The sequence below is a fragment of the Neoarius graeffei genome, chromosome 27 (assembly GCF_027579695.1).
Source record: "Neoarius graeffei isolate fNeoGra1 chromosome 27, fNeoGra1.pri, whole genome shotgun sequence".
NCBI classification, from domain to species: domain Eukaryota; kingdom Metazoa; phylum Chordata; class Actinopteri; order Siluriformes; family Ariidae; genus Neoarius; species Neoarius graeffei.
This window is the reverse complement of record NC_083595.1, coordinates 43,384,624-43,409,781: the sequence shown is the minus strand read 5'-3', so window position 1 is coordinate 43,409,781 and position 25,158 is coordinate 43,384,624. Positions and strand designations below refer to the sequence as shown.

General features: G+C 42.0%; 1 protein-coding gene across 5 annotated transcripts in view; it reads right to left on the bottom strand.

Moving 5' to 3' along the window:
• Positions 1-428: 428 nt before the first annotated feature.
• The window catches only part of fhod1 (formin homology 2 domain containing 1), a 104,109-nt gene continuing 79,379 nt past the window's right edge, over positions 429-25,158 (bottom strand). For 4 of the 5 annotated variants that reach the window (XM_060911488.1, XM_060911491.1, XM_060911492.1 and 1 more), the window contains 11 exons: positions 23,269-23,382; positions 19,229-20,121; positions 18,831-18,986; positions 18,494-18,676; positions 18,046-18,165; positions 13,924-14,085; positions 13,602-13,792; positions 13,109-13,301; positions 12,414-12,579; positions 8,970-9,143; positions 429-1,565 (listed from right to left, as the gene is read on the bottom strand). In XM_060911488.1, coding sequence (XP_060767471.1) covers positions 1,504-1,565; positions 8,970-9,143; positions 12,414-12,579; positions 13,109-13,301; positions 13,602-13,792; positions 13,924-14,085; positions 18,046-18,165; positions 18,494-18,676; positions 18,831-18,986; positions 19,229-20,121; positions 23,269-23,382 — 2,414 coding nt within the window. In that variant the 3' untranslated portion in view covers positions 429-1,503. The remainder of the gene's footprint in view (positions 1,566-8,969; positions 9,144-12,413; positions 12,580-13,108; positions 13,302-13,601; positions 13,793-13,923; positions 14,086-18,045; positions 18,166-18,493; positions 18,677-18,830; positions 18,987-19,228; positions 20,122-23,268; positions 23,383-25,158) is intronic. The other variant, XM_060911489.1, reaches the window with a different exon arrangement.

Sequence of the window (25,158 nt, the reverse complement as noted above, 5' to 3'; positions counted from 1 at the left end):
ACCTACTGAATAGCATAGTGACATTTGCAAACAACTAAGCTCTCTAAAGTGAAACCTGAAACATTTTTCCCCTCCACCTTTTCGTTTACTGTAGATGCAGGCAGTGCTGCCAGTGCAATTTAATCAAAACTTTGACACAATGCCCGAGTTCTTTGTTTGTGTGAATTCTTTCATCTTAAGTAACCACTTTATCCTGGTCAGCTTCTTTGTGAGATTTTATATTGTTCTGGTTAATTCAAATTAATAAATCTTTGTTTCATCCGTTTAATCATGCATGTATGTATGTACCCACCCTGCGGCTTTGTTTATGTTTCGATAGCTTTAAAACACGACTTGCATGTACTAGATCATTTATTCAAATAACCTCTTCTATATAAATGTTATAATCCCTTCGTTATAAATGAACTTCAGGATCAACTTGACAAAGGCTCTGTTAAGATGCTTTATTATCTGCACTCAGGGTCTCACACACACACACACACACACACACAAACACACACACACACACACACACACACCAAAAAATTGCATCTGCAGTAAGCAGTTTGCACACATGTGCATGCAGTGGTTAAGAGTAAGGACTGGATCTCTTAACAGTGGCACACACCTACAGTAATACATTCACGATGAAGCAAACATGCATTATATTTCAAAATTTAAGGTCACAAAACTATTAAAAAAAAATCTTACACAGCATAACGACAGAGTGATCATAATGGACAACTAGCTAGCTGAATACTCCTCATACAACCTCCTGTGCAAAAGCAGCAGTGACCATAAAAAACAAAACAAAACAGCATTTTGCTGAATTGAAAATAGCTCGTGAACTGAACCGGCGTAACAGTGACGCAGAGTTAAAATTGACCAACACATGAACCAGCTTTGGTGGAATCGTGACGCTTAACATGTGCAATGTGGCCTTCTGTGGATTTACAACCAAAATGCAAGGTACTGTAGCATCCACAAAACTATCAAGTGTCAAAGCTTGGCCCGAAAGACTTTGCCCAGATAAGTGGCTACTACTGTAAATAGTCTGGATCCTAGTTTTATTCGATAGAACAAATCATCATCATGGAAATCATGACTTGAAAACTTGGTTCAGTGTAAAAACAGCAACTTTTATAAAATTCCCTTCTATCTAATATCTATAGTGCGTCATGATCTGACCACCCGAGTTTTCTCTTCTTTGAATGTGCTACATATAGTATAAAAAAAAAACAAACCCTCGAACCTGTACAATATATTCTACTAAAATGTGCATCATCATTGGGTTGTATATAAATTATGTTACTAAACATGTCTCGTAGTTTAATACTTTATGTATCCAAAAAAACCCAAAAAACAAACCCATTAGGTCAAGTGGACAGCATAATTAGTTTGTGCTTTCCTGTGGAAAGTCTTAAGAGTTTCTTCGTTGTTCCATTACAGGAAGATGAAGTGCATCCGCAGCTTGTAGCCCTCAACAGCCAATTCTTGATTAGTCCTTTAATATTTCTGGTTCCCTCATCGGAGACTCAGTGCCTGCACCACCTCCAAGCTCAGCCCACTCTTCAACGTCCTCCGCACTGTAACAGCACACAATTTAGCATTAACAGAGAAATATCTGTTTAGAGCTACAATGCAAAAATTATAACCTAAAAAAAAAAAAAAAAAAAAAAATACATTTTAGATTTAACAGTTATTCCATGAAATCGAGTCGTACATGAGCTGACAGCCGACGAGGTGCATAGCACCGAGTTGGCCATCCTTGACTTGCAAGTGATGTCAAAGCAAAATAGAAACCCGGATGTCGGCCGCGTTGGTGGATATACAAACGCGGGGTCAAGCGACGTTCCATACAAAACAGTCATGCGTGTGCAACTTTTTTTTTTCCACTGCTTTAAGCATTCTTTTAGCTCTGCCATATCTTTGTGCTGTATATGGTTGTGGTCACAACAGTACTCGTGACCATGGCACGTTCCGATTTTTTAGAATTCCATCCGTGATTCGGAAAGAGGGCGAGGAAACTGAGGCTTTGTATGGAGAGGAGACGAGCACGGCTGAACAACATCGGCAGGGCTGATCTAACAGAGGCTAAAACCAAAACAGCTGGTGTTTGCAGTGATCATTTTATCTCAGGTGAGATTCCAAAGCTTTCTCGATAATATCATGGAAGAATTTTATTTAGTGTTGCTAGAATTTTGCTACAAAATGAGCGTTATACCCCCTGAAAAAAAAGCGTTATTCCATATTTAAACACTTATCAGTCTGGCTGGTTGAGGTAGAAGTAAAATTAAAAAAAAAAAAAAAAAAAGTACCAAATGTTTTGTTAAATTCAGAGAGCTCAATGCTCCTGTTATTTCGGTCATATGTACGCTCCACACTGCAAAACACCACCCATCTACATTTCTGCATATAGATATTTGGGCAGTTTGTGGGATGATGTCTTCTCCTCAGATGATCTCCATGGGCCATCTCCATTGCCTTCTCATGAGAACCATGCCTATGCTTTCCAATTGCCCTGGTTGATGGTGTTGGTCCAGAAGATTGACAGGATTCTTCTGAAGTCCCTCATACAGAAGGTTGACAGTTTGTTTTGGTCAATTTCTGTCAGCTTGGAATGGATACTATACCAGAATGACCTCCGCACATTGTTCAGCATTCTAAAGTTACTAGAGGAAGGCCTAAAACATCTTGCATCGAACAGCGGAGGAAGAACTCAAAGGCCTGACGTATACCTGAGGAACCATACTGAAGCTGGCCCACAGCCATGGGTGTAAAAATGCGTATGGACGCGTCCATACCAATATTCAGCTGAGTTTAAAATGTCCAGACCATTTTTGAATGGAGAAGCCGCGATGCGGGAAACGCTGAATATAAACACCAAACGCGGTATCGCTTCCAGCTGATTTTCAGTTGTGAACAGACCTCTCAAAGACGGCTGACTATTGGTGGGGACAGGTAAAAAAGCTTTATGAAGCTTTGATTGGCCCACCTCCCGTTGCCTTGACGTTGCTATGGTTTTTTGTTGTCATTGGCTGTAAGCAGTAGCAAGCGGTAAAATCAGCATCCAGCTCACTGCTACAGCAAAACAGCACACAGGCAGTGATGTCGGGCAATAAAAGAAAACGTAAGGAGGACATAAGACATTATTTTACCCAGTCAACGGTAAGCTATTCAAAACAAAATAGCCTCGTTAGAGAACCTCCCTCTCTCACACACACACACACTAATAAATGCTTGTAGGTAATGCTAAATGTTTACTTATATTTACTTTTTTCTTGCTCATTGTTTGCATGTATATGCATATGTATATATGCATGTGTATATGCGTATGTATGTAACCTCTGCAATAAAATGTGAAAATGTAAAAATGTGAAACAATTGTCACTTAACCCTTTCAACTTAATGAATAAACATTTTTGCAAAATGCACTACAACTACCAAAACTCTTCACACTTCTACCACCCATACCTACATTACTTCCAGATTCTGAAATTGCAGTAACTCAAAAGGAAGCACATGATGTTTCAAATGTGTGAAAATAGTAAAAAGTTGTGTGAAAATGAAGCAGCAGCACATAATTTTGATTGATTGTGTTGTTGTATTTTGGGTAGGTCATCCACTACAGCGAAATTCACAGCAACTTCAATGTCCACTTTCTCTGTGTGATAATGTATTGCCCGTATACATGCAGATGTTAGCCTAAGTCTAAGACCCCGTCCACACGTAGCCGGGTATCTGCTAAATCGAAGATATTTTTCTACGTTTTGGCCTGTCATCCACATGAAAACACATCAAAAACGAATATTTAAAAAAACTCCGGGCAAAGTGAAGATTTTTGAAAACTCCGTGTATGCCTTTTCGTGTAGACAGAGATAACCGGAGTTTTGCGTTTTAGAACGTCACAATCTGCGCCAAAAAAATGACAACAAATCTGCCCTGACGTCAAACGTGCGACCTTTGTTTACTGCAGAAGCCAGATTAAGCATGGACTTAAGCTAGCCGCACACCACGGCGATCCACGCGGTACCGAACCGACCCATTTCAGAGCCGACTCCCGACAGGGCATGCACATATCCCCCGACTGTTGACGAGTGCAGTCGCGATTGAAGCGACACGTGACAACTTAATAGCTTTGTGATTGGCTATTGGATATAGTTACTGTTAAATCCAACACTTGAAGATGCTACAGGCTGAATTACAAATGACACAACACGGAATATGTAGCGCACTATCTAGGCTGCATGAGCTATTATTCCCAACCTTAAATAGTGCACTTATATAGGGGAGTTAAAGCGATTTGGAATTCAGCCACACAACTTGAGCAGAGTGGCTTTCCAGCCCACTGTGTCTATGGATAAAGCTTCAGTCTATGGAATTACAGTATATACCTGCATTAGGAGGGCGGCACGGTGGTGTAGTGGTTAGCGCTGTCGCCTCACAGCAAGAAGGTCCTGGGTTCGAGCCCTGTGGCCGGCGAGGTCCTTTCTGTGTGGAGTTTGCATGTTCTCCCCATGTCCGCATGGGTTTCCTCCGGGTGCTCCGGTTTCCCCCACAGTACAAAGACATGCAGGTTAGGCTAACTGGTGGCTCTAAATTGACCGTAGGTGTGAATGTGAGTGTGAATGGTTGTCTGAGTGTCAGCCCTGTGATGACCTGGCGACTTGTCTAGGGTGTACCCCGCCTTTCGCCTGTAGTAAGCTGGGATAGGCTCCAGCTTGCCTGCGACCCTGTAGAAGGATAAAGCAGCTAGAGATAATGAGATGAGATGAGACCTGCATTAGGTGCTACCAACACGTATTTCTCACGCTAGAAATTGTGTTTAATGATGTCACGTGCTATATGCGAAAGATATGATTGGCTATTGCTAGCGACTCTCGCCGATCAGTCTGGCTCCCGATTAGTTTTTTGAATCGGCTGTGAGATGAGTCGGTACCATCGAAAACTAGTCTTTACGCCTGACTCGCGACTTCAGTTGGCTCGGTACGCTGAAAATCGGCGTAGTGTGCGGCTAGCTAAAGAGTAATGGATCGGAGTAGTGCCTTGAAAGCGTTAATTATTGTGCAGGTGCTATTTACATGTTTAATTTTAGAAGCCCAACTACTGCTCCAAGAGCACAGGCGATGTGATTAGGGGGTAGGATTTGGGGAAATAGCCATCTACAGGTTTGGAATGCTTATGAATGTGATTGAAAACGCAGATGTTCGGTTATGTGTGGAAGGGATTTTTTTCGAAGACGAGGTGGTGTGGATAAAACATTTTTATAAACGGAGGGGGGGAAAATGTTCGGTTTTAAAAATACCCGGCTACATGTGTACATGGCATACCTGGTGCTAAAAATCAAAATAACACAAAGGAATGGACAACCAATCATTTGTACAGTGTAGGCCACATTTCGTGCGACAACCATGGCGCACTGGGGCGCTTGGCCAAATTATGTGCCCACCAATATCAACACCGTTTTTACGCCCTTGCCCACAGCAGAAAGTAACGGAAGTCCTTTGTTGCTGCCCTACATACCATTAGGCTTAAAAGGCAGTGGATGAAAGAAAACTGCTTGCTCTAAATGTGCTGATAAATTTAATCCTATTTATCAGGTAAAATCAGTATTTATACAAACCTTGTTATCTTTCCAAACTGGAAAAAAGACCAAAATCTGAATGGATCACGGTATGTACTGTACTACATTCAGTGTTGATAACCTGCTCATACTTCCACAAGTCACTGTGCTCAATTTTTTTTTCTTTTTTAAACACAACTGATAGAATGACCCAAAATAGTTCTCTTATTACTGCTCCAGCCTACTTCTTTACCATCACGTGATTAACCAAAGCACAAAAGAATGAAGGGGAAAACTGTGCCTGATCCAGGACGCGCCACAGAGAGCTATACAATCCTCTGGAAACAGAACAGGAAATAGCCATATTATAGGCTAATCGGGACAGAGATACATCACTGAATTTTGAATGAATGAATGAATGAATATCCCCTCTTTCATGGCAAGTTGAAGCCCAACAGCCACTGAAGCCAAATTACCCTTTTTAAGAGACGCCTACAAGAAAATAAATAAATCACTTTGTCTAAGTGTCTGCAGTGCACTCTCATCTCATTATCTCTAGCCGCTTTAACCTTCTACAGGGTCGCAGGCAAGCTGGAGCCTATCCCAGCTGACTACGGGCGAAAGGCGGGGTACACCCTGGACAAGTCGCCAGGTCATCACAGGGCTGACACATAGACACAGACAACCATTCACACTCACATTCACACCTACGGTCAATTTAGAGTCACCAGTTAACCTAACCTGCATCTCTTTGGACTGTGGGGGAAACCGGAGCACCCGGAGGAAACCCACGCGGACACGGGGAGAACATGCAAACTCCGCACAGAAAGGCCCTCGCCGGCCACGGGGCTCGAACCCGGAACCTTCTTGCTGTGAGGCGACAGCGCTAACCACTACACCACCGTGCCGCCCTGCAGTGCACTTTTTTTTTTTTTTAACTGAAGTTTAAAAAAAAAAAATGCATGAGGCAAACTACAGAGCTTTTGCCCTAATAGTCCTGAGGTCATAAACCTGGTTTTGGTCCCATTATTACTTTGGCCAGTGGACCATGTGAAATAAAACAAACTATGGATTAAGTCTACAGAAATACAAGAATGTATCAGTACCTTCTTTTCTTTTTTAAATTTGCCCCCCCCACAAAGTACATGTACTCTCCAATAAATTATATTTCACTGGATATGAGCAATCGCATGCTTGGATTGGCTACTGTACTACTAGGATATCAGCTCATATACCGTGAGTAGACAAAAACAAAAATGGTGGATTGTGTTGCTGAACCAACTGAGGATGAAATAAAAACTCCTCAAAAACACCGCTCCCAAAAAAGGAGCAAAATATGGAATTAAAAGTATTTAAATGATAAGAAAATTTTTTTTTCAAGAATTATGTCACAAATTGCTATGGTTATTTTGCTGGTTTGTTTACATTCTTCATCTTTAAGCATTAAAATTTGTTGATTTTTTTTTTTTTTTTTTAGACTGGTTCAAAAGCTCAAAGAAGTTTGAAAATTACAGAACTGAAATGTCCAAGGAAGAATTAAATACATGTCTAAAGCTATTCTATACCTCGGCACGACAGCAAGACGGCACTTTCTACAAAAATAAAGATTAAAAAATAAATAAATAAAAGAAGTAAATTCCTGCAGCCATCGATAAGTTTTTAAGAAGTCTGCCTCAGCGGAAATGATTTTGTCGGACGTTTTGTATTAAAGTTTTTCTTTATCGAATTTGCAAAAAATAAAAATGCTCCGTTTCTCAAAATCCAGTGAATGTGAATAGAATAAAACAGTTATTCCAATCAATCTCATCTCATCATACATGGCTTATAGCCAACTTGGTGCTACGCGCCTCGTCAGCTATCAGCTCATGTACGACTCGATTTCGTGGAATAACTTAATTATTTTTTTCACGGTGTGGTTTCCATCAAATCCTGCGCTCTGATTGGCTGGCGAGCGGGTCTGTATCCTACGGTACGGACCCCGGTTACGGACTCTGGCGACTCGCTCGTTCACAACAACAAACATAGTAGTAATTTTTGTCAACATTTATCTAAGATTTATATCAAAAATCTTATAAATTTTTGCCAGCATTTCTCAGCATAATAGCATTAATTTTACATCATAGATGGCGATAACGACAGTGTTCACAGCGAAAGCGAGTTTTACTACCCTGAGGAAGATGAAATAAAAGAAAACATTTCAGGAGAAAGCTAAAAACCTGTAACTATTGCTAACGCCGAGCAAAAACATGGCTGAATCCTGAATGACTCAATTTTGTATAAATAGGGGACTACATAGGCGGCAAAATGTAGTTTTTTTTTCCTGCCATGGAAGTGCATTTGTATACCGAGGAGGAAGCCATTTGCATTACAGCCGTGAATGAGGATTCAAAATGGCGGCTCGCCTCGGCTTTCCCTTTCGGGCGCTCTTGTTTTCTGTTAGAATTTGGTAAAGAAAAAAATAAATATATTATTTAGCAGCTTAAGGTCGGTCCGTATGGTGAAATACCGTGACCTCGGCCTTGAATACTGACCTCGGCCCAGAGGGCCTCGCTCAGTACTTTCAAGACCTCGGTCACGGTATTTCACAATACGGACCTCCCAGCTGGTAAAAACACACACACACACTCGTGTATGATGAGGGTAGAGCTTACACAAACTTTACTCATAAACAGAATCACATCAGGGCGGCACCGTGGTATAGTGGTTAGCGCTGTCGCCTCACAGCAAGAAGGTCCGGGTTCGAGCCCCGTGGTCGGCGAGGGCCTTTCTGTGCGGAGTTTGCATGTTCTCCCCGTGTCCGCGTGGGTTTCCTCCGGGTGCTCCGGTTTCCCCCACAGTCCAAAGACATGCAGGTTAGGTTAACTGGTGACTCTAAATTGACCGTAGGTGTGAATGTGAATGGTTGTCTGTGTCTATGTGTCAGCCCTGTGATGACCTGGCGACTTGTCCAGGGTGTACCCCGCCTTTCGCCCGTAGTCAGCTGGGATAGGCTCCAGCTTGCCTGCGACCCTGTAGAACAGGATAAAGCAGCTAGAGATGATGAGATGAGATGAGAATCACATCAAAAGGGTTCTTAATTTCCCTGAGGGAACCCTCCCAAAGGGATCAATAAAGTTTTATCTAATCTAATATTTTGGCAATTTCGATGTTTCCTTCAATGTACAACATACTGTGTGAGCACAAGACCAAAAGTAACCCAATTAGGATGCCTTCACACTTGAGTCCCCCCCCAACCACCAGCTCATGTTTTACACAAACCTTCAGACCCATAAGGTGGAGGGAGCTATGGCTGCCTTTCAAGTTCAACTTTTCAGAAAATCCCTGAGTGATATCACTTTTTTTTTTTTTTTTTAAATCTCCTGACCAAATCAAGTCACAATTTTTGCTTCATTTTCTCTTCAAATGGAAGTGCTTGCACGTTACTCACGTGATTTCCTGTTCAGCCGTGATCGTTTCCTCGTTTTAGGACTAGACTGCCTCTCTGTGGGATTCTGAGTAACAGACTTAACCAGACGATCCATGATCTCATCTGTTGCATCATCCGGTGAACTTGCGCTGTCCTCTTTACCTGGAGCCATCGCTGATGGAACACCTGCAGAATCTGTGGAGCACCATTGTGAAAATTATTAGTGAAATCAGCAACATTAGCTCTTTTTATACAGGAATTCAGTAATACTGGTGTTTTTTTAAAAAAAAAAAGGCACCTCAATATTCTAGGTTTAGTGATTTACACTGAACCAAATAAAGTTGGCATGAATCCACACCAGTGTATGTTTTTACATGGCAAGCACCGGTGTCTAGGGTGACGTATCTATGCGTTGGAAATATGAATACCCAGAGCATATGCTGCTTTCAAAACAACGGCCGGTGAACGGAGTGTTGAGATGCTTTTGTTCAGCGTCACATTTATACCACTCTTCAAACACAAGCAGAGTTGCTGAGCATCACATGCAACATTAACATTTCCATTAAATAATTCATGTTTAAGGGAAGTGGGCGGCACGGTGGTGTAGTGGTTAGCGCTGTCGCCTCACAGCAAGAAGGTCCTGGGTTCGAGCCCCGGGGCCGGCGAGGGCCTTTCTGTGTGGAGTTTGCATGTTCTCCCCGTGTCCGCGTGGGTTTCCTCCGGGTGCTCCGGTTTCCCCCACAGTCCAAAGACATGCAGGTTAGGTTAACTGGTGACTCTAAATTGACCGTAGGTGTGAATGTGAGTGTGAATGGTTGTCTGTGTCTATGTGTCAGCCCTGTGATGACCTGGCGACTTGTCCAGGGTGTACCCCGCCTTTCGCCCATAGTCAGTTGGGATAGGCTCCAGCTTGCCTGCGACCCTGTAGAAGGATAAAGCGGCTAGAGATAATGAGATGAGATGAGATGTTTAAGGGAAGTAACAGACTCAATATATAGGCTATAATAACACGTTTGTTTCCTTTAGCCGAGTTGGCTTTTTTTTTGGGGGGGGGGGGGGGGGGGGTCATACACAGAAAACTGCGCTCTCTCTCTCACACACACACACACACACACACACACAGGTAATGAGGAAGAGAAGAGTGGAGAGACTCATGCAAGCAACATGTTTGTGTGATCACAATTATGTTGGAGGAGAAAGTGAAGACAAGGAAGTGATTTACGGCAGAAAGGCATGCAGACCTTAGACGCTGTAGACGGAGACGTTTGAATTTGTGCTGGTCTTGGAAAAAAGAATGTCAAAAATGTCACACCCCTGTCCCGCCGTACCAGCTGTCCCTTTTAACAAAGCCATAATTGACGTCTGTGTACTACCAATAATTCTGGCTCAGAGGAAGAAACACAGACCCCACCTCCCGTTCCAAATTCAGACATTTTATACAAAATGTGAGGAAGCATGGTTTGCTGGGAGAGCAGCATCTCTACAGCTGACAGGAAGAGATTGGACAAACTGATCAGGAGGGCCAGCTCTGTGCTGGGATGCCCCCTGGAGCCAGTGGGTGGGAGGAGGATGATGGCCAAGCTGTCATCTATGACGGAGAACGACTCCCACCCCCTACAGGACTTACTCAATGGACTGAAGAGCTCCTTCAGCAGGAGGTTGCTCCACCCTAAGTGTGTGAAGGAGCGTTACCGCAGATCATTCCTTCCTGCAGCTATTAGACTGGACAACCAGCACTGCTCACAGTAGACTCATCTGTATGTCTGTCAATAGTTGTTGCGTTTTTTGTTTTATCTTTTGCAATTATGACCACCTGATATGTGCAATAACTGGGTTTCATCCATCCATCCATTATCTGTAGCTGCTTATCCTGTTCTACAGGGTCGCAGGCAAGCTGGAGCCTATCCCAGCTGGCTATGGGTGAAAGGCGGGGTACACCCTGGACAAGTCGCCAGGTCATCACAGGGCTGACACAGAGACAAACAACCATTCACACTCACATTCACACCTACGGTCAATTTAGAGTCACCAGTTAACCTAACCTGGATGTCTTTGGACTGTGGGGGAAACCGGAGCACCCAGAGGAAACCCACACAGACAGGTCCTCGCCGGCCGCTGGGCTCAAACCCAGGACCTTCTTGCTGTGAGGCAACAGTGCCAACCACTACACCACCATGCCGCCCTAAGTGGGTTTCATCCACTTCATAAATTCATGGATGGATGGATGGATGGATGGATGGATATAAAAATACCAGCGAGTGGCCTAGTGGTTAGTGTGTCTGCCTCTTGATTGGGAGATCGCAAGTTCTGTTCATGGCCGGGTCATACCAAAGACAAAAATCATAAAAATGGTGCCCACTGCCATCTGGCAAGGCACGCTGAAATACAGATGCGAATAGGGAGCCAAACGCTTATGGTTACCAGAGGACTAGCCCCCCACCCCACTCCACTGTAACCCTAGCTATGTAATATTGGCGAGAGGCCGAGCGCTACGAAACAGAGATCGGCACCGCCAAACGCACCATTGAATGGTGCAGGAAGGACTTTGACATTGATAGATATACCGTACATTTTTTTTTTTAACTTGTGAGGCATGATATATCCTCTTCTGCTGCTGTCCACTGCTGCTGCAATCAGGAAATTTCCCCATTGTGGGATAATAAAGGTCGTCTTATCTTAAGAATAAAGGTGTAAAATTCCCACCTTCAACAGTCTGTGGAAAAGGGGCTATTGAAGCCACATCCAGGTTGGATCATAACGCCAACCATAACCATCAAACACAGCAACAAAAACGGTCAAAGAACACCTTGGCAAATTATCCTTATTCAGCTGTTAGAAGAGCGACTTCATGGTTAGTTCACAACACAGAGAACACCACTACAAGAAACAGTAAAGTTAAATATCAACATCTCAGAAATGGTCATTTCACACGCATTACTCATGCAACCAGCGCAATACCTTCATCACTTAATTCCTGCATTTCCAAGCTCTCTACAGGTTCATCTGGAAGACCAAAGAGTCCAGTTTTAATAGACTTTAAGCTAACTTGGCTGAGTTTTGGGAGTGTGTGGAGCGACATTGTCATTTACACTGTAATATGTTTCAGGGACAAACTGTTCATCTCCACAAAGCTGCTTCTGTGTTGAACAGCTTTAAAAATCAAAATCAATTCTTCGTATATACTCAATGTCTCGTGAGTTCACAGCAGCAGCATGCACTATACCCTCTACCTTCATCATTAGAGTCCTGACTCGAGGAAGTGGGAGGAATATCAGAGCCAGCAGTCAGCAGCTCTGTTAGAATAAACAGGCTCCAGTTAAAACCCAAAACGTCTGAGACTAAAGTTATATTAATTATAGCTTTAATTCAATCCTGTACTGATTTGTAATGCAAAATCAAAATCTGATCATCATCAAGTTCAAATCTTATTATATCTAAAGAACTAAAACTGTGATATCGTCTTACTTCGTATAGCGCGGGATCTGCGCAGTTTGCCACGGTCGTCATTGGCAGTTAGAAGGTTCTTCATGTTCTCATGTTCTTCTTGGGCTGGCTCAGCTTCTGTTGCCATGGAGACTGGGGAAGGACTCTCCTGGGTAATAGATGGAACAGCTCCAGAGAATTTCTCCGTCTGAGAGAGCATGAGCAGCGCGAGTTAGTTAGAAAGCAGGAGTTTATGGACTCTTATAATGCTTATCGGCGCATTATATTGTAATGGGTCTAATGTTAAAAAGCAGCAGCAGAAGCTTCATTTCCAGATGTTCTGGATTTAAATGCATCACAACTAGGCTGAGTAAAAACTCAGCGGTCTGTCTGTATATACAGTACATTGCGACTCATTTCTAATTAGGTTTAACAAAATAGAGCTCTTGGAGTCATTAAGTAAATTTAGCTATGTTGCTAATGCTAACCTAATGTTCCGGTGTTCAGAGATTGATGTTACAGGTGCCTAGAACGTTCATATTCTCCAACTATAAACATACTAGACTTACACAGTCAAGCTACAAAACGACAGGGACAACGAACAAAGTGGGTGGGCCTAGGCCTACCCAGGCCTGTTTCTTCCACCAAGCCTGCAAGCTGAATTTTGAAGCTGAAGTGCTGCACTGAATGCCATGATCAAAAGTAATGGGACGGTGATTCTAGTGTGTGTTTCTAACCTCAGTGATGAGTTTGCCGCGGGTCTTGGTGCGCTCACGGTGGGCTGCACGCTTGCGTTTTTGGGTGAGGACCCTCTCTCTCGTGGTGCGGTACTCCAGAGAGAACTCACTAATGATCCTACAGAAGTGAGTTATCTTAATGTCGCGGACTGAGTAGGAAGGCTGACCCAGGTACAAGAGGAATGAGTGAAACCTACGAGAAAGACAGAGCAAGTGAACGAGTCGAAGACTTGACGACAGTGTGCAGAGCATCATCAAGATAAACCATGGCAATTTTGAAGAATCTAAAATATGAAACAAACACCTTTTTGTTTACCACATACGTTATTTCATAGTTTGAGAGTCTTCAATATTGTTCTACAATGTAGAAAATAGTCAACATACAGAAAAACCTATGAATGAGTAAGGGTGTACAAACTTATGACTGGTACTGTAAATGCAATGAGGGAGTGAAACCTCAGAACAATGAGGTTCTGTGTGTGTGCACCGTCACCTGTTGATGATGCGTCTGTGCACCACTTTAAGAATGACGATCCTTTCTGTGCAGTCTTTCAGGAACTCTGTCAATTTGCTTTTCATCTGAGGCTTGGTCTCGTGCTTGGCCATTACCTTCAGGTTGTCCCAGGACGTCTTACACTTCCTCTCCAGCTGAACCAGGTTGTCGGACAGCTGCTCGAAGTCGACCTAGAAGGAAATAAGAACCAAATTATAAAATTGTGAAACGGGGAAAAAAAGAAAAAGTTAAATATTGTGGGTTTATCATATACTTCTTGCTGAAAAAAAAAAAAAATTGGTCACCATACTGTAAGACCTACTTTAGCAGATCGAGTGATGGCAGAGACTTCCGAATAGACGTCTGTTGTGTCTGGAAATTTCTCAACCACAAAGTTACAGCAGTGATACAGCAGAGACTGTCGGTGTACAGTATCCTTCACCTCAGTCACTTTCTCAAGATAACTCAGCTCAAATCCTTTTGCCTGGAGAGGACAAAAAGAAGGAGTATAATTTATGATTGGTAAAGACACCAAAGGTTAGGTCACCAAAATCATCCATCCATCCATTATCTGTAGCCACTTATCCTGTTCTACAGGGTCGCAGGCAAGCTGGAGCCTATCCCAGATGACTATGGGCAAGAGGCGGGGTACACTCTGGACAAGTCACCAGATCATCGCAGGGCTGACGCAGAGACAACCAACCATTCACACCTACGGTCAATTTAGAGCCACCAGTTAACCTAACCTGCATGTCTTTGGACTGTGGGAGAAACCGGAGCACCCGGAGGAAACCTAAGCAGACACGGGGAGAACATGCAAACTCCACACAGAAAGACCCTCGCCAGCCGCTGGGCTCGAACCCGGGCCTTCTTGCTGTAAGGAGACAGTGCTAACCACTACACCACCGTGCCGCCCCCCCACCAAAATCATCATATACAAAATCAACTCAAATTATTGGTACCAAGAAACACCAAAGTACACCAGCTCCAGAAGAACACATCATTGGAAGTGTTGCACGAAGACGTTCTCTACCTTCCTTAAAGTAACTCAAGACCAGGGCTTTGAACCGGTTCAAGGAACGAAAACGAAAACCGGGAACTTTTTCTATTTCACATGGAACAGAAACGAAACCAGAAACTTTATTATTTTTTATGTTCCGGAACAGAAACGCTTATTAAAAATAATGGTAACCGGTTAATACCGGTTTTTATTTCGTTCCTCAAAGTTTCCGTAGCCTACAAATAAAAAAGCCATTCTTCTCCTGCGCAAGTTTCTATGACCCGCTGGGGTTCACTTCCTGTGTGACGTTCGCTGACTGAATGGAGAGAGCGGGAGGGTGGACTACTATCACGTCTCCATTACTGAGTGTCTGAGCAAAGAAGAGCCTGAACGTTGCAACCTCCCTATTGGCTGTTTGTAAAAATGTATCAGTTGTTGCCCTTCACACGGGAATCATCGCGGGCTCGAGAGACGAGACCTGACGAGTTAGTTCGTTGGTAGCAGAACAAAATGTCTGGACACAAATCGGGTTTTCAGAAAAGGAAAGAAAATAAACGGAGGGTTGAAAATACAAAAAAGGAGGCAGAAAATGCAAAACGAGTTTTAAGATAGGACAAATGGTTACTTTTTAAGGCAGCCCGCCGTGGCTGCAGGCTTTTAGTTGTGTCATTGAATGGTTACTTTTCTGAGGCAGCCCGCCGTGGCTGCCTGCAGGCTTATTGATTATAGCCCATTTAGTTAAAATAGTTGATATAAAATGTTTATAGTTATAGTTATGTGATGGTTGTCCTGATTTAGACTGGTGTTTTTTTTTTTTTGGGGGGGGGGGGGGGGGGGGGGGGGGGGGGGGTTTGCGCGATGTTGCACCCGGGTCCAGATTAGGGCAGAACCGGCCCTGGCTACATTTCAGGTGTAGTTTGTTTTATGAATGTATGTACTTGCATAGATGTGTACTTGGTCTTCCAATATGGCACCTAACAAAATCTCGCGGCGCGGTGACGTCATGCGGTAGCCCTCTATAGGGCCTGACTAGCCTTTGGTAACACACTAAACGAATTATCTTTCATTTTTGGCACTTTTTCTGTTTGTGTAGATGGGAAGACATACTGAGAATCCAAATCGCCAACATTTGAAATAATAATTGTTTTGAATTATTTCTTGTCTTATTTAATGAAGGTTGTAATAGAATTAGCCTACATTTGGCTTAAGCTGGATGAGACAGAGACATAACTTTATAGCCATTTGTTAAACCACTGACAGGGAACGTAATTAACCGTTCCGGGAATGAAATTTTTTTGTTCTAACCGGTTCGGGAACGTCTATTTAATAGTGGAACCCAAAACCGGAAATGTTAAAATTCCGTTTCTGTTCGGAACGAACCAATAGGAAAAAAATTCTGGTTCAAAGCCCTGCTCAAGACCTGACTCTGGAATTACATTTAACCCAAAAACCTGGTTGCCTCTGCCAGAAGCTTAAGACTTAGTCCCCGTCAATGAAGTCATAGCTCATCTGGCCTGCCATCAAAACAACCATGACTAGCAAAACATCAAACAGAACTGAAATGTGACAATGTGAGAGAGGACCAACCTCCATGACAAATTGTTTACAACAGGACAAATCAACAAAGGACTAAATTTTTGTTTCCCAAGGGAAGATCGACCCAAAACATTCATCAGAACTGAATTCGCATGAGAAATGAGAGAAGAGGTACAATTCTAGTCAGAAGAAAATTTAAAGTTGACTTAATTACTAATTTGTTAGCAAAAAAAAAAATTGACAATACAATGACCAAGTTTTATGCAGAAGGTCTAGTTCTTTCAAATAAAACATTCAAAACTGAAATCTATTGAGAACTGAGGAAGACGACACGATTTAACTGAAAAAGTTGCAAACAAATTGTTTGCAACAAGAAAACCAACAAACAAATGACCAAGTTTTGTTCCTCCTGGGAAAATCTACCCAAAACATCAATCAGAACTGGAATCAGATGAGAAACGAGAGAGGAGATACAATTCTAGTGAGAGGCCTGGAAAAGTTGTCAATTTGGACTAATTACTAACTCGTAAGCAAAAAATTTGAGAAAACAACGAAGTTTTGTGCGCCGCGAGGAGTTCTTTCAAACAAAACAATCGGAACAGAAATTGATGGAGAATTGATGGAGGAGATACGATTTAACTGAATTGTGGATGACGGACGCCACGCCATGGCAACAGCTCATCGACCTTCTGGCCAGATGAGCTAAAAATGGATCCTTGACAGAAATGACTCCAAAACATACATCCAGATTGATAGATTAAATTAAAGATGGTGGTTAACAAGCACAAAAATATAAAAAGATTGAAATGTTCTGCATGGAAGAGGGTCAAAAATCTGTTTACAAATGTCTCCATCTTTAATAAACATAACAGGAAAAGGCTTTTTTACGGTCTGAAGGGGAGGTTTCACCAAATATTAAATTGCGTGTGTGAATTAGATGCCAACTTTAATATCACAAGGTTCTTAGCCTTGAACATTTTGTAAGAATGAGGCAGAACCACATCAAGGCCATTAAAGGAACAGTCCACCGTATTTCCATAATGAAATATGCTCTTATCTGAATTGAGACGAGCTGCTCCGTACCTACTCGAGCTTTGCGTGACCTCCCAGTCAGTCAGACGCAGTCAGATGCGCTGTCACTCCTGTTAGCAATGTAGCTAGGCTCAGCATGGCCAATGGTATTTTTTGGGGCTGTAGTTAGATGCGACCAAACTCTTCCGCGTTTTTCCTGTTTACATAGGTTTATATGACCAGTGATGTGAAACAAGTTCAGTTACACAAATTGAAACGTAGCGATTTTCTATGCTATGGAAAGTCCGCACTATAATGACAGGCGTACTAACACCTTCTGCGCGCTTCGGCAGCGCATTGATATCTGAGCTCCGTATCAATGTGCTGAAACTGAACTTGTTTCACATCACTGGTCATATAAACCTATGTAAACAGGAAGAATGCGGAAGAGTTTGGTTGCATCTAACTACAGCCCCAAAAAATACCATTGGCCATGCTGAGCCTAGCTACATTGCTAACAGGAGTGACAGCGCGTCTGACTGACTGGGAGGTCGTGCAAAGCTTGGATAGGTACGGAGCAGCTCGTCTCAATTCAGATAAGAGCATATTTCATTATGGAAATACGGTGGACTGTTCCTTTAAGTACTAGCAATAACATGGTATAGATAGAAAACATTAGAAACTATACATATAGGATCAGGTTAAACTACAGTATGTGATGCAGAGTAAGCGTTGAATGGGAAATTGAGTACAGCAAAGGATTACTGGAACTGGTCACGTGTAGAACACTACAGTCCCCGGGGTTTTGGGTCTGCACACCTGGCCTTGGATGCATACATTAGATTTCTCCCATGGCTTGTTAGCAGCATCAAAGTAAATGAGAAACACTCCACTTACACTGGAGCCATTGAGAAAATTGCCAATAGCCAACAGTGTTGCTAGGATACGCTTGAAGGTCTGGTTCTTGGCGAGTTGCTCCATACCGTGCTTCAAGTCGAAAAGGGGTTCAGCTATTTCCTATAAAACAGGCCAGACATGGGACAAGGGTTTGGGATTTAAATCATTAAAAAGAGAAATCATACCAAATGGAAAATACAGCCTGAATAGCATTCTTCATTCCTATTAGGAACTTTAATTCTAATTTCAAATCACAAATCATAAACATGAATATGACATCCCAATATTTTTGTTTTTACTTATATGTTTAACTGTCTATATATAATAATTGGGGGAAAAAAAGTTATTAAAAATGATTTTGGGTACCTCTGTTGGAAAATTGTGCACATTTATATTATTTTTAAACAACCGTTTAAACAAAAACAAAGAATGATTAAAAAATAATAACCTTCTCCAAGCTCTCATAGTTGAGTTTAAAAGCCCAGAGCTGCAGGCGTGCTGCGAGGCCACTGATCGAGGACAGAGTGAGCAGAAACTGCTCTGCTGTACCTAGAGGCACATCAGGATTGGCTAGCTGAGCCTCCTGGATCCTTTGCTTCTCCTCCTCTGTAGGTAGCATGGTCAGGATTTTCTTTAAAATAAAGTGTGTAGGATGGAAAACAAAAAAAAAAAATGAGACCAAGAACAGACTGCTTGACTTGCTAACTGATCACTGTGGCGATTATAATCTGAGAAAAAAGTGCAGAATTACTGCCCTCTTTTGGATAGGATTAGTGGTGCAGTACCTCAATCCCCTCTTTGTTGATGGCAAATTCATCAAAGCTGAATATAGCAGATTTAATGACATGTACAGCAGGTAAAACAGTCATGCCGATGTTGATGGCGTTGCTTCTCTTTGGATCAAGAACAAGAATTTCAAGCTTCTTTACTTCAGGGCCCTTCTGCAAAACCAAGATCATGAGTGTTTAAACTGTGAAACAGGTCCCTGATCCATGAGAGCGACTGAAGTATTGTTTATTTTCAATTGCATACCTTAGTTTCCCAAAACCCAGTTTCCCTCCCCCAAAAAAACAACCCCACCCAGATCTACAACTTCACCCATTTGTGGGTTGATCGACAAGAAATCAGTTTTTACTAATTCCATTAAAATCTGACCAAATGGTATTTCGGAGAAGGCTGTTACCTTTGCCACAGGAAGGTCCTTTGCCTTTGACTCAAACAAATGTTCCAGCTTGTTTGTATCTACCGTAACCTTATCCAGCGACGCCCAGACAGTTCCCCGGCCAAACTTGCACTTCCTCGGGCTCTCTGACTGCTTGAGCTCCTTCCAGAACAGCTTGACTGTCTTCCGTTTCTTGACAAACGCTGGGCTTTCACCTGGAGATGTAGAAAGAGAAGACATCCCTGGAGGAGGTGGTGGAGGAGGGGGTCCACACAGCCCTCCAGGAACTGGAGGAGGTGGTGGTGGTGGAGGAGGGGGAGCCGATCCTCCAAAGCCAGGTGGTGGAGGAGGAGGTGGTGGTGGAGGGAGAGATCCCAATCCTGGAGGTGGAGGTGGAGGAATGCCGTTAACAATGCCCGTGTCAAAAGTATCCACATCCAAGACGTCAATATCCTCCTCTTCCAACAGGTCAGAAAAGTCCAGGTCTTTAATGCGTAGTTCTTTGGAGCTGGGTTGCAAATGTTCCCATGCGTCCTTGGTGTTCCTGGTCAGCGGCGTCATCATCGTCTTCTCAAGAGTCCGAGAGTGGATCTCTGCATCGATGCTGTACTGTGGGCGCAACCGTTTCTTCTGCTCCTCTGCCAGTCTGGTGCGAGCAGCATGGGCACTACCCTCAAGCCCCTCCAGCTCTGCCCGCCTGGGTGTATCCTCACTGAACTGGGAGGAATGAGATCGCAGACTGGAGACACGACCAGCCAGGCTAGGGATACTGAGATCTTCCTGACTGCTTTCCTCCACATTGGGGCTCTTCAATGGCCCAGTGTTGCTGGAGGTGGACGACTTTGCATAAAGCATTTCCAACATGAACTTGCTGTCATTGGAAAGGGTGCTGTGTTGATGCACACTGCCCCCTGCTGGCAAGAGTTGAGAAGAGAGAAGACAGATGTACAGGAAACTTCATTACATTTCATTCAACAGGTTACATGAGACCAGGCAAATTCTTATATCTTATCTAAAACTTCTCAGATCAGCAATGATTCAGATTTGGGTCCTGGTAAGAAGCTTGTTCTGCAGATTGCATGTGTTGGTAAATTCAGCCCATTAGTCACATTGATTGATTTCAAAATGAGAAATTCATTTAAAGCAGTTCAATCTAAAATATCGAACTAGCAGCTATGCTTCTAAAAATTCTCACATCACAACTAAACAAGAAACTAGATAAGCCTAGATCTGGTGAATGATCACTGAATCCAAGTGTTTGTAGTGTTATAAAATGGTCCAAAAAACAAGTTATCAATGTCCTACTTAATGACATGTCTGATGGGATGAACTGAATTTAAATCAGAAAATTGTTTAAAAAAATAGTAGATTTCTGAATTTACTAGTCAATCCAGTCCACTCAAACTCTAACAACTCGTTCAAATAGGTACTGTATATGCAAACCCAGAACCCATCACTCAACAAAATACAAAAAAAAAAAAAAAACACAGGCACAAAATTAGCCTACCTTTAGAAGCATCAGCACAAGTACAAAGCTCCATTCTGCTACACGCTACCATCTTAACCCCTTACTGAGAAGTCTAACTTCATTACACTCTCCTGCTGACTGACAGTCTGACTGACCACCAAAGCCAGAACGGAAACCAGAAAAGAAGATCCCAATCTCTGTCCCCACCTTCAAATGGTTTACATGTCTCTCGGGTAATGTTTGCACCCTGGAGGTTACTGTTAGTCGTGGGCTTGGTTAGACTGGAGACCACCAGACAGAGATATGGAACCAGACTGAAGTTTTTGAAGTTTTGGGCAAAAGCTCAACCAGAAGAGGAAGGGGTGGATAGACTCCCACTATAAAGCCAGACAATCCAAGAATGACTGTTTCAGGAATTAGTAAAAGGACAGGGACAAAATTTTGTTCCCATCCTTGAACACGAACATCCTTAACACAGTCCAGTAAAGCTCTGCCAATAAAACCAGTGGAAATTTAAATAAAATAAAAAAAAGATAATTATTTACAAAAACTACTCCAACTCTATGTAGTTGGTTTTCTGACTTCTGAAAGACATCCACTATAGCTCATTATTACTAAAGCTCGGAGTGGAACATCACACCCAAGATGTACATGCCAGTGTTCTAGGATAACTGCAAGACACAAACAAAACATTGTGCACATCTGGATGTTTTTAGACAATGTGTATTTGATTAAAAGCCACAGATCATGTAAAGTCACTTAACTTCTATGTGGACTTCATTCTTGCTTTCTAGATTTATTTTTTTAGGACGGTTACTACATGAGCTGTCCAAGCACACAGTGAAAAACAGAAATGCCTAATATTGTGAGAATCAAAATCAGTATTAGCATAATTCACAAAATTCACAAGGAAACTCACACAGACATAGAGAGCACATACGAAACTCCACACGGACAGTAATCAGAGCGCTAGAAAGGCTGATATTGTAGTCACTCAAGAAATTTGCAACATTCAAGAACAGTACCAGTCAAAAGTTTGAACACACCTAATTCAATGGTTTTTCTTGATTTTTATTTATTAAAAGACACACTTCATGTTTTAAAAGTAATGATGGATGTCATTTCTCTTTAGTTGAGCGCTTCTTGACATAAAATGATTACTACAGTTGTGGAATAGGGCTATTTACTGTATTATTATTATTACTACTACAACTATTTGATCTCAAACGCATTACAAAGGCAAGAAACTCGTCCACTAACAAGATAAACTGTGAGCTACTGCTCACTTACGTATCCCCCCGCCGCTCTCGCTTATATCAGAATGCAAGCAATCGAAGGAATAGGAGACTTATTATGAATGTTGACTTCAACAAATAATGAACCCTGAAACAAGTAAAGAGCAGTGTCTCTCCCCAGGGATTTCAAATAGCATCCTGGTAAACCGTCATTTTGAAATGGCGCCAAAATCCACCCTTTGTGTTTCATACATACATTCAGTCGGTAAACAGGAAGTCGATGTGCGACAGATCTGAAAACGGTATACACGGTATAGAACCCCAAGCTGAAGCTCGGTACCAAATATCAAGCAATTGCGATTCGTAGTGGCTGAGAAAAATGTTATGAACGTGTTGTAAATCCACACTATATGTTTCATAAATACATTCGGTCGGTAAACAGGAAGTTGATGTGCAACAGATCTGAAAACAGTATACATGGTATAGGACCCCAAGCTGAAGTTTGGTACCAAGTGGCTATGATTTGTTGCTGCTGAGAAAAGGGGTGTTTCGGACAGACAGACGGACGGACAGAGGTAAACCAGTATACCCCCCCTTCGGAGCGCGGGTATAAAAATAATTAACTTTTGACGAGGCACACCTGTTAATTGAAAAGCATTCCAAGTCACTCCCTCATGAAGCTGGTAAAGATAATGCCAATAGTGTACAAAGCGTCATCAAGGTAAACACTAGATATGCTGAAGAATAATATTTTTGATGTCTTCAGTATTGTTCTACAATGTAGAAAATGGTCAAAATACAGGAGAAAAATAAATGGAGTAGGCGTGTCCAAATGTTTGACTGGTAATCAAGCTGGATGTAGTTCCAGTTGTCTTTTTATAAAATTTGTGCATACTGGCATCAAGATCAGCATAGTCGTATATTTATAAGGTAAATATTGGATCAGGAGATGCCCGGAATTCCTAAAACAGCGCAGGCCTAGTGAGAGGAAATGGTGACAAAGCTCACTTACAACAAAGATCTATAATTCATACAGCACAATATTGCTTGAAATAATAAAAGCAAGTCATTTTCTTTCTTGGGGAAAGAAAGATGCATTATTATTGTTACCATAGTGCTAAAAGTCTAAATCACCAGTTCTATGGAAAACCCATGAAGACTCTCCCTACTCCAGTTTCAGGGATATTTGTCACTTTGTCCCCATACATGGAATAATCTTGGAACACTGCAGTTTGTTAGGGTTTCCATTCATGCACAGCGTTTTAGAGAAGACTTGCATAGCACAGACAAGGAAATTAGATAAGGGGAGGAGAGAGAGAGAGAGAGAGAGAGAGAGAGAGAGAGAGACACTCGCTTGCCTGGTTCATTATGTTGGGCTGTTTGTGGTTCTGCTGGCTGCTCCAGGGTGCTCAGGGAGACGCTGGAGTTTCCCCCTGGAGACTGGGGCTCCTGAACTTTCCTCTGATCCGTCCCTACCACACACACACACTCTTTAGCACACAATGTACAACTGCATAAAGTACGACTCTCAAAACAGGCCAATAAAATACATATATTGCTAGTGAACACAATTTTATTTACTAAGAAAAAGATGGCTATAGAGACCACACATGAACAGAAATAGACTAATTTACCAAGCTACATAACTCAGTGATCCAAGTGTGCTGGTGAACACACAGCATTTTATTCACCCCATCTCAAAAACCTTTTCTAGTCTTTTCAAAACACTCTTACTACAGCCAAACACCTTTCACACCCCGAGTGCGTGTGTGCGCACGCATGCACGTTCCCAAGATGTTTGGGCCCCCAAATTCTTTATTTCAGTCTTTGGCCCAAACAGTCCATCTTTAGAAACTGGCGATCACAGTGATGTCGAGCTGAATGTGCCTCCCATGGGAAACTAAAGAAGTCTTTTCTTAAAACAATAAATAAATAAATAAAATGGGCCCCACATCAAATGCGCTCCATAGACCTCTCTCTCCAATCTGAAATAAACGCTGTCCCAACAACGGCAGAGTTTGAAAGACAGAGCGCACTGTGGTATACCAGACGGTTTATTCAGCCAACAAGAATGATGTATTGCTCTACTGCTCGGCATTTATTCAAGGTCAAGCAGTTGGTCCTTATTAACTCAAATGTGAAAAGCTTCATTCTTATGTGCATACTGAATGATAATGCTTAGCTACGCATAATGAAGCTTTGCTATATTCCAAAGCTCACAAGTCTAAGAATTAAGTAATTTAAACCAAATTATGGCAATACGTACCATCAGTACTGTAACAGGCAGTACTAAATATTACAGCAGTCTTAATCATTATTAAATCTTTTAATCACAAACCGAAACCTCCACTGTTCAAGTGGCGTCCCTTTCCACTTCACAGACTCAAGTAGGAAGCTAGTAGTGTTCCAGTAAATTCTGTGCTTTATATTTCTAAGGGACGCTGATTATATAAACACCACAGTCTCACAATCTGCCCTCCTCAGCCCATCACAGCGAGGCTCCTGCTGACTTGGCCATCGACTCCGTGCTAAGAGTCAGCTGTGAATCCTCACTCAGAGTCTAGGAAGTTTCCTAAACTGTTGACATACACACTAGTAAGTGCTTTGTATTTGTAATAGCTCATTTATTAGACAGTTAAGTGAAAGCAATTTAAAGGAATGTCAGTGTTTTTACATCGCTCTTTTTTTTTTTTTTTTTTTTTAAATCTGCAGCTTTTCCGTGGACTGAGAAAAGACCGGAAAAGCGGTTTCCTCACTTATAACGGAAGTCTAACAGCAGTTGGTACAGTTTGTCAATACATTTTAAACTATTATGTAAATTTTAAAAAGAGCCATAAATGAGCCATGAAATGATTCACTCAATACATGATTCGATTCACAATACTGGATTCATGATTCGATTTTCCCACAATTTTTTAAAGGGGAAAAAAATTAATTACATGAAAATTTTATTACCAAAAAAAAAAAATCTCCTATTCTTTATTAATTTAAGTATTCCTTTTTTATTGAAAAAAAAAAAAAAACTTTCGCTTCATTTTCTTAATAACTAACAATAATTATTAACCCACATTTGTAAAGGTTGGAACAAAATATAATAGACCATTAACTAAAATATTCCTTTTATTAAAATCGTTAATAACAAATCGGTCTCTTCTTAATAAATCTTTATGAACATTTGTACTACCTCCAACTGCTTCTCTTTTCTTTAACTTTTGGCAGTCTGTAAAAGAGCTCTGATTTCTTGTTAA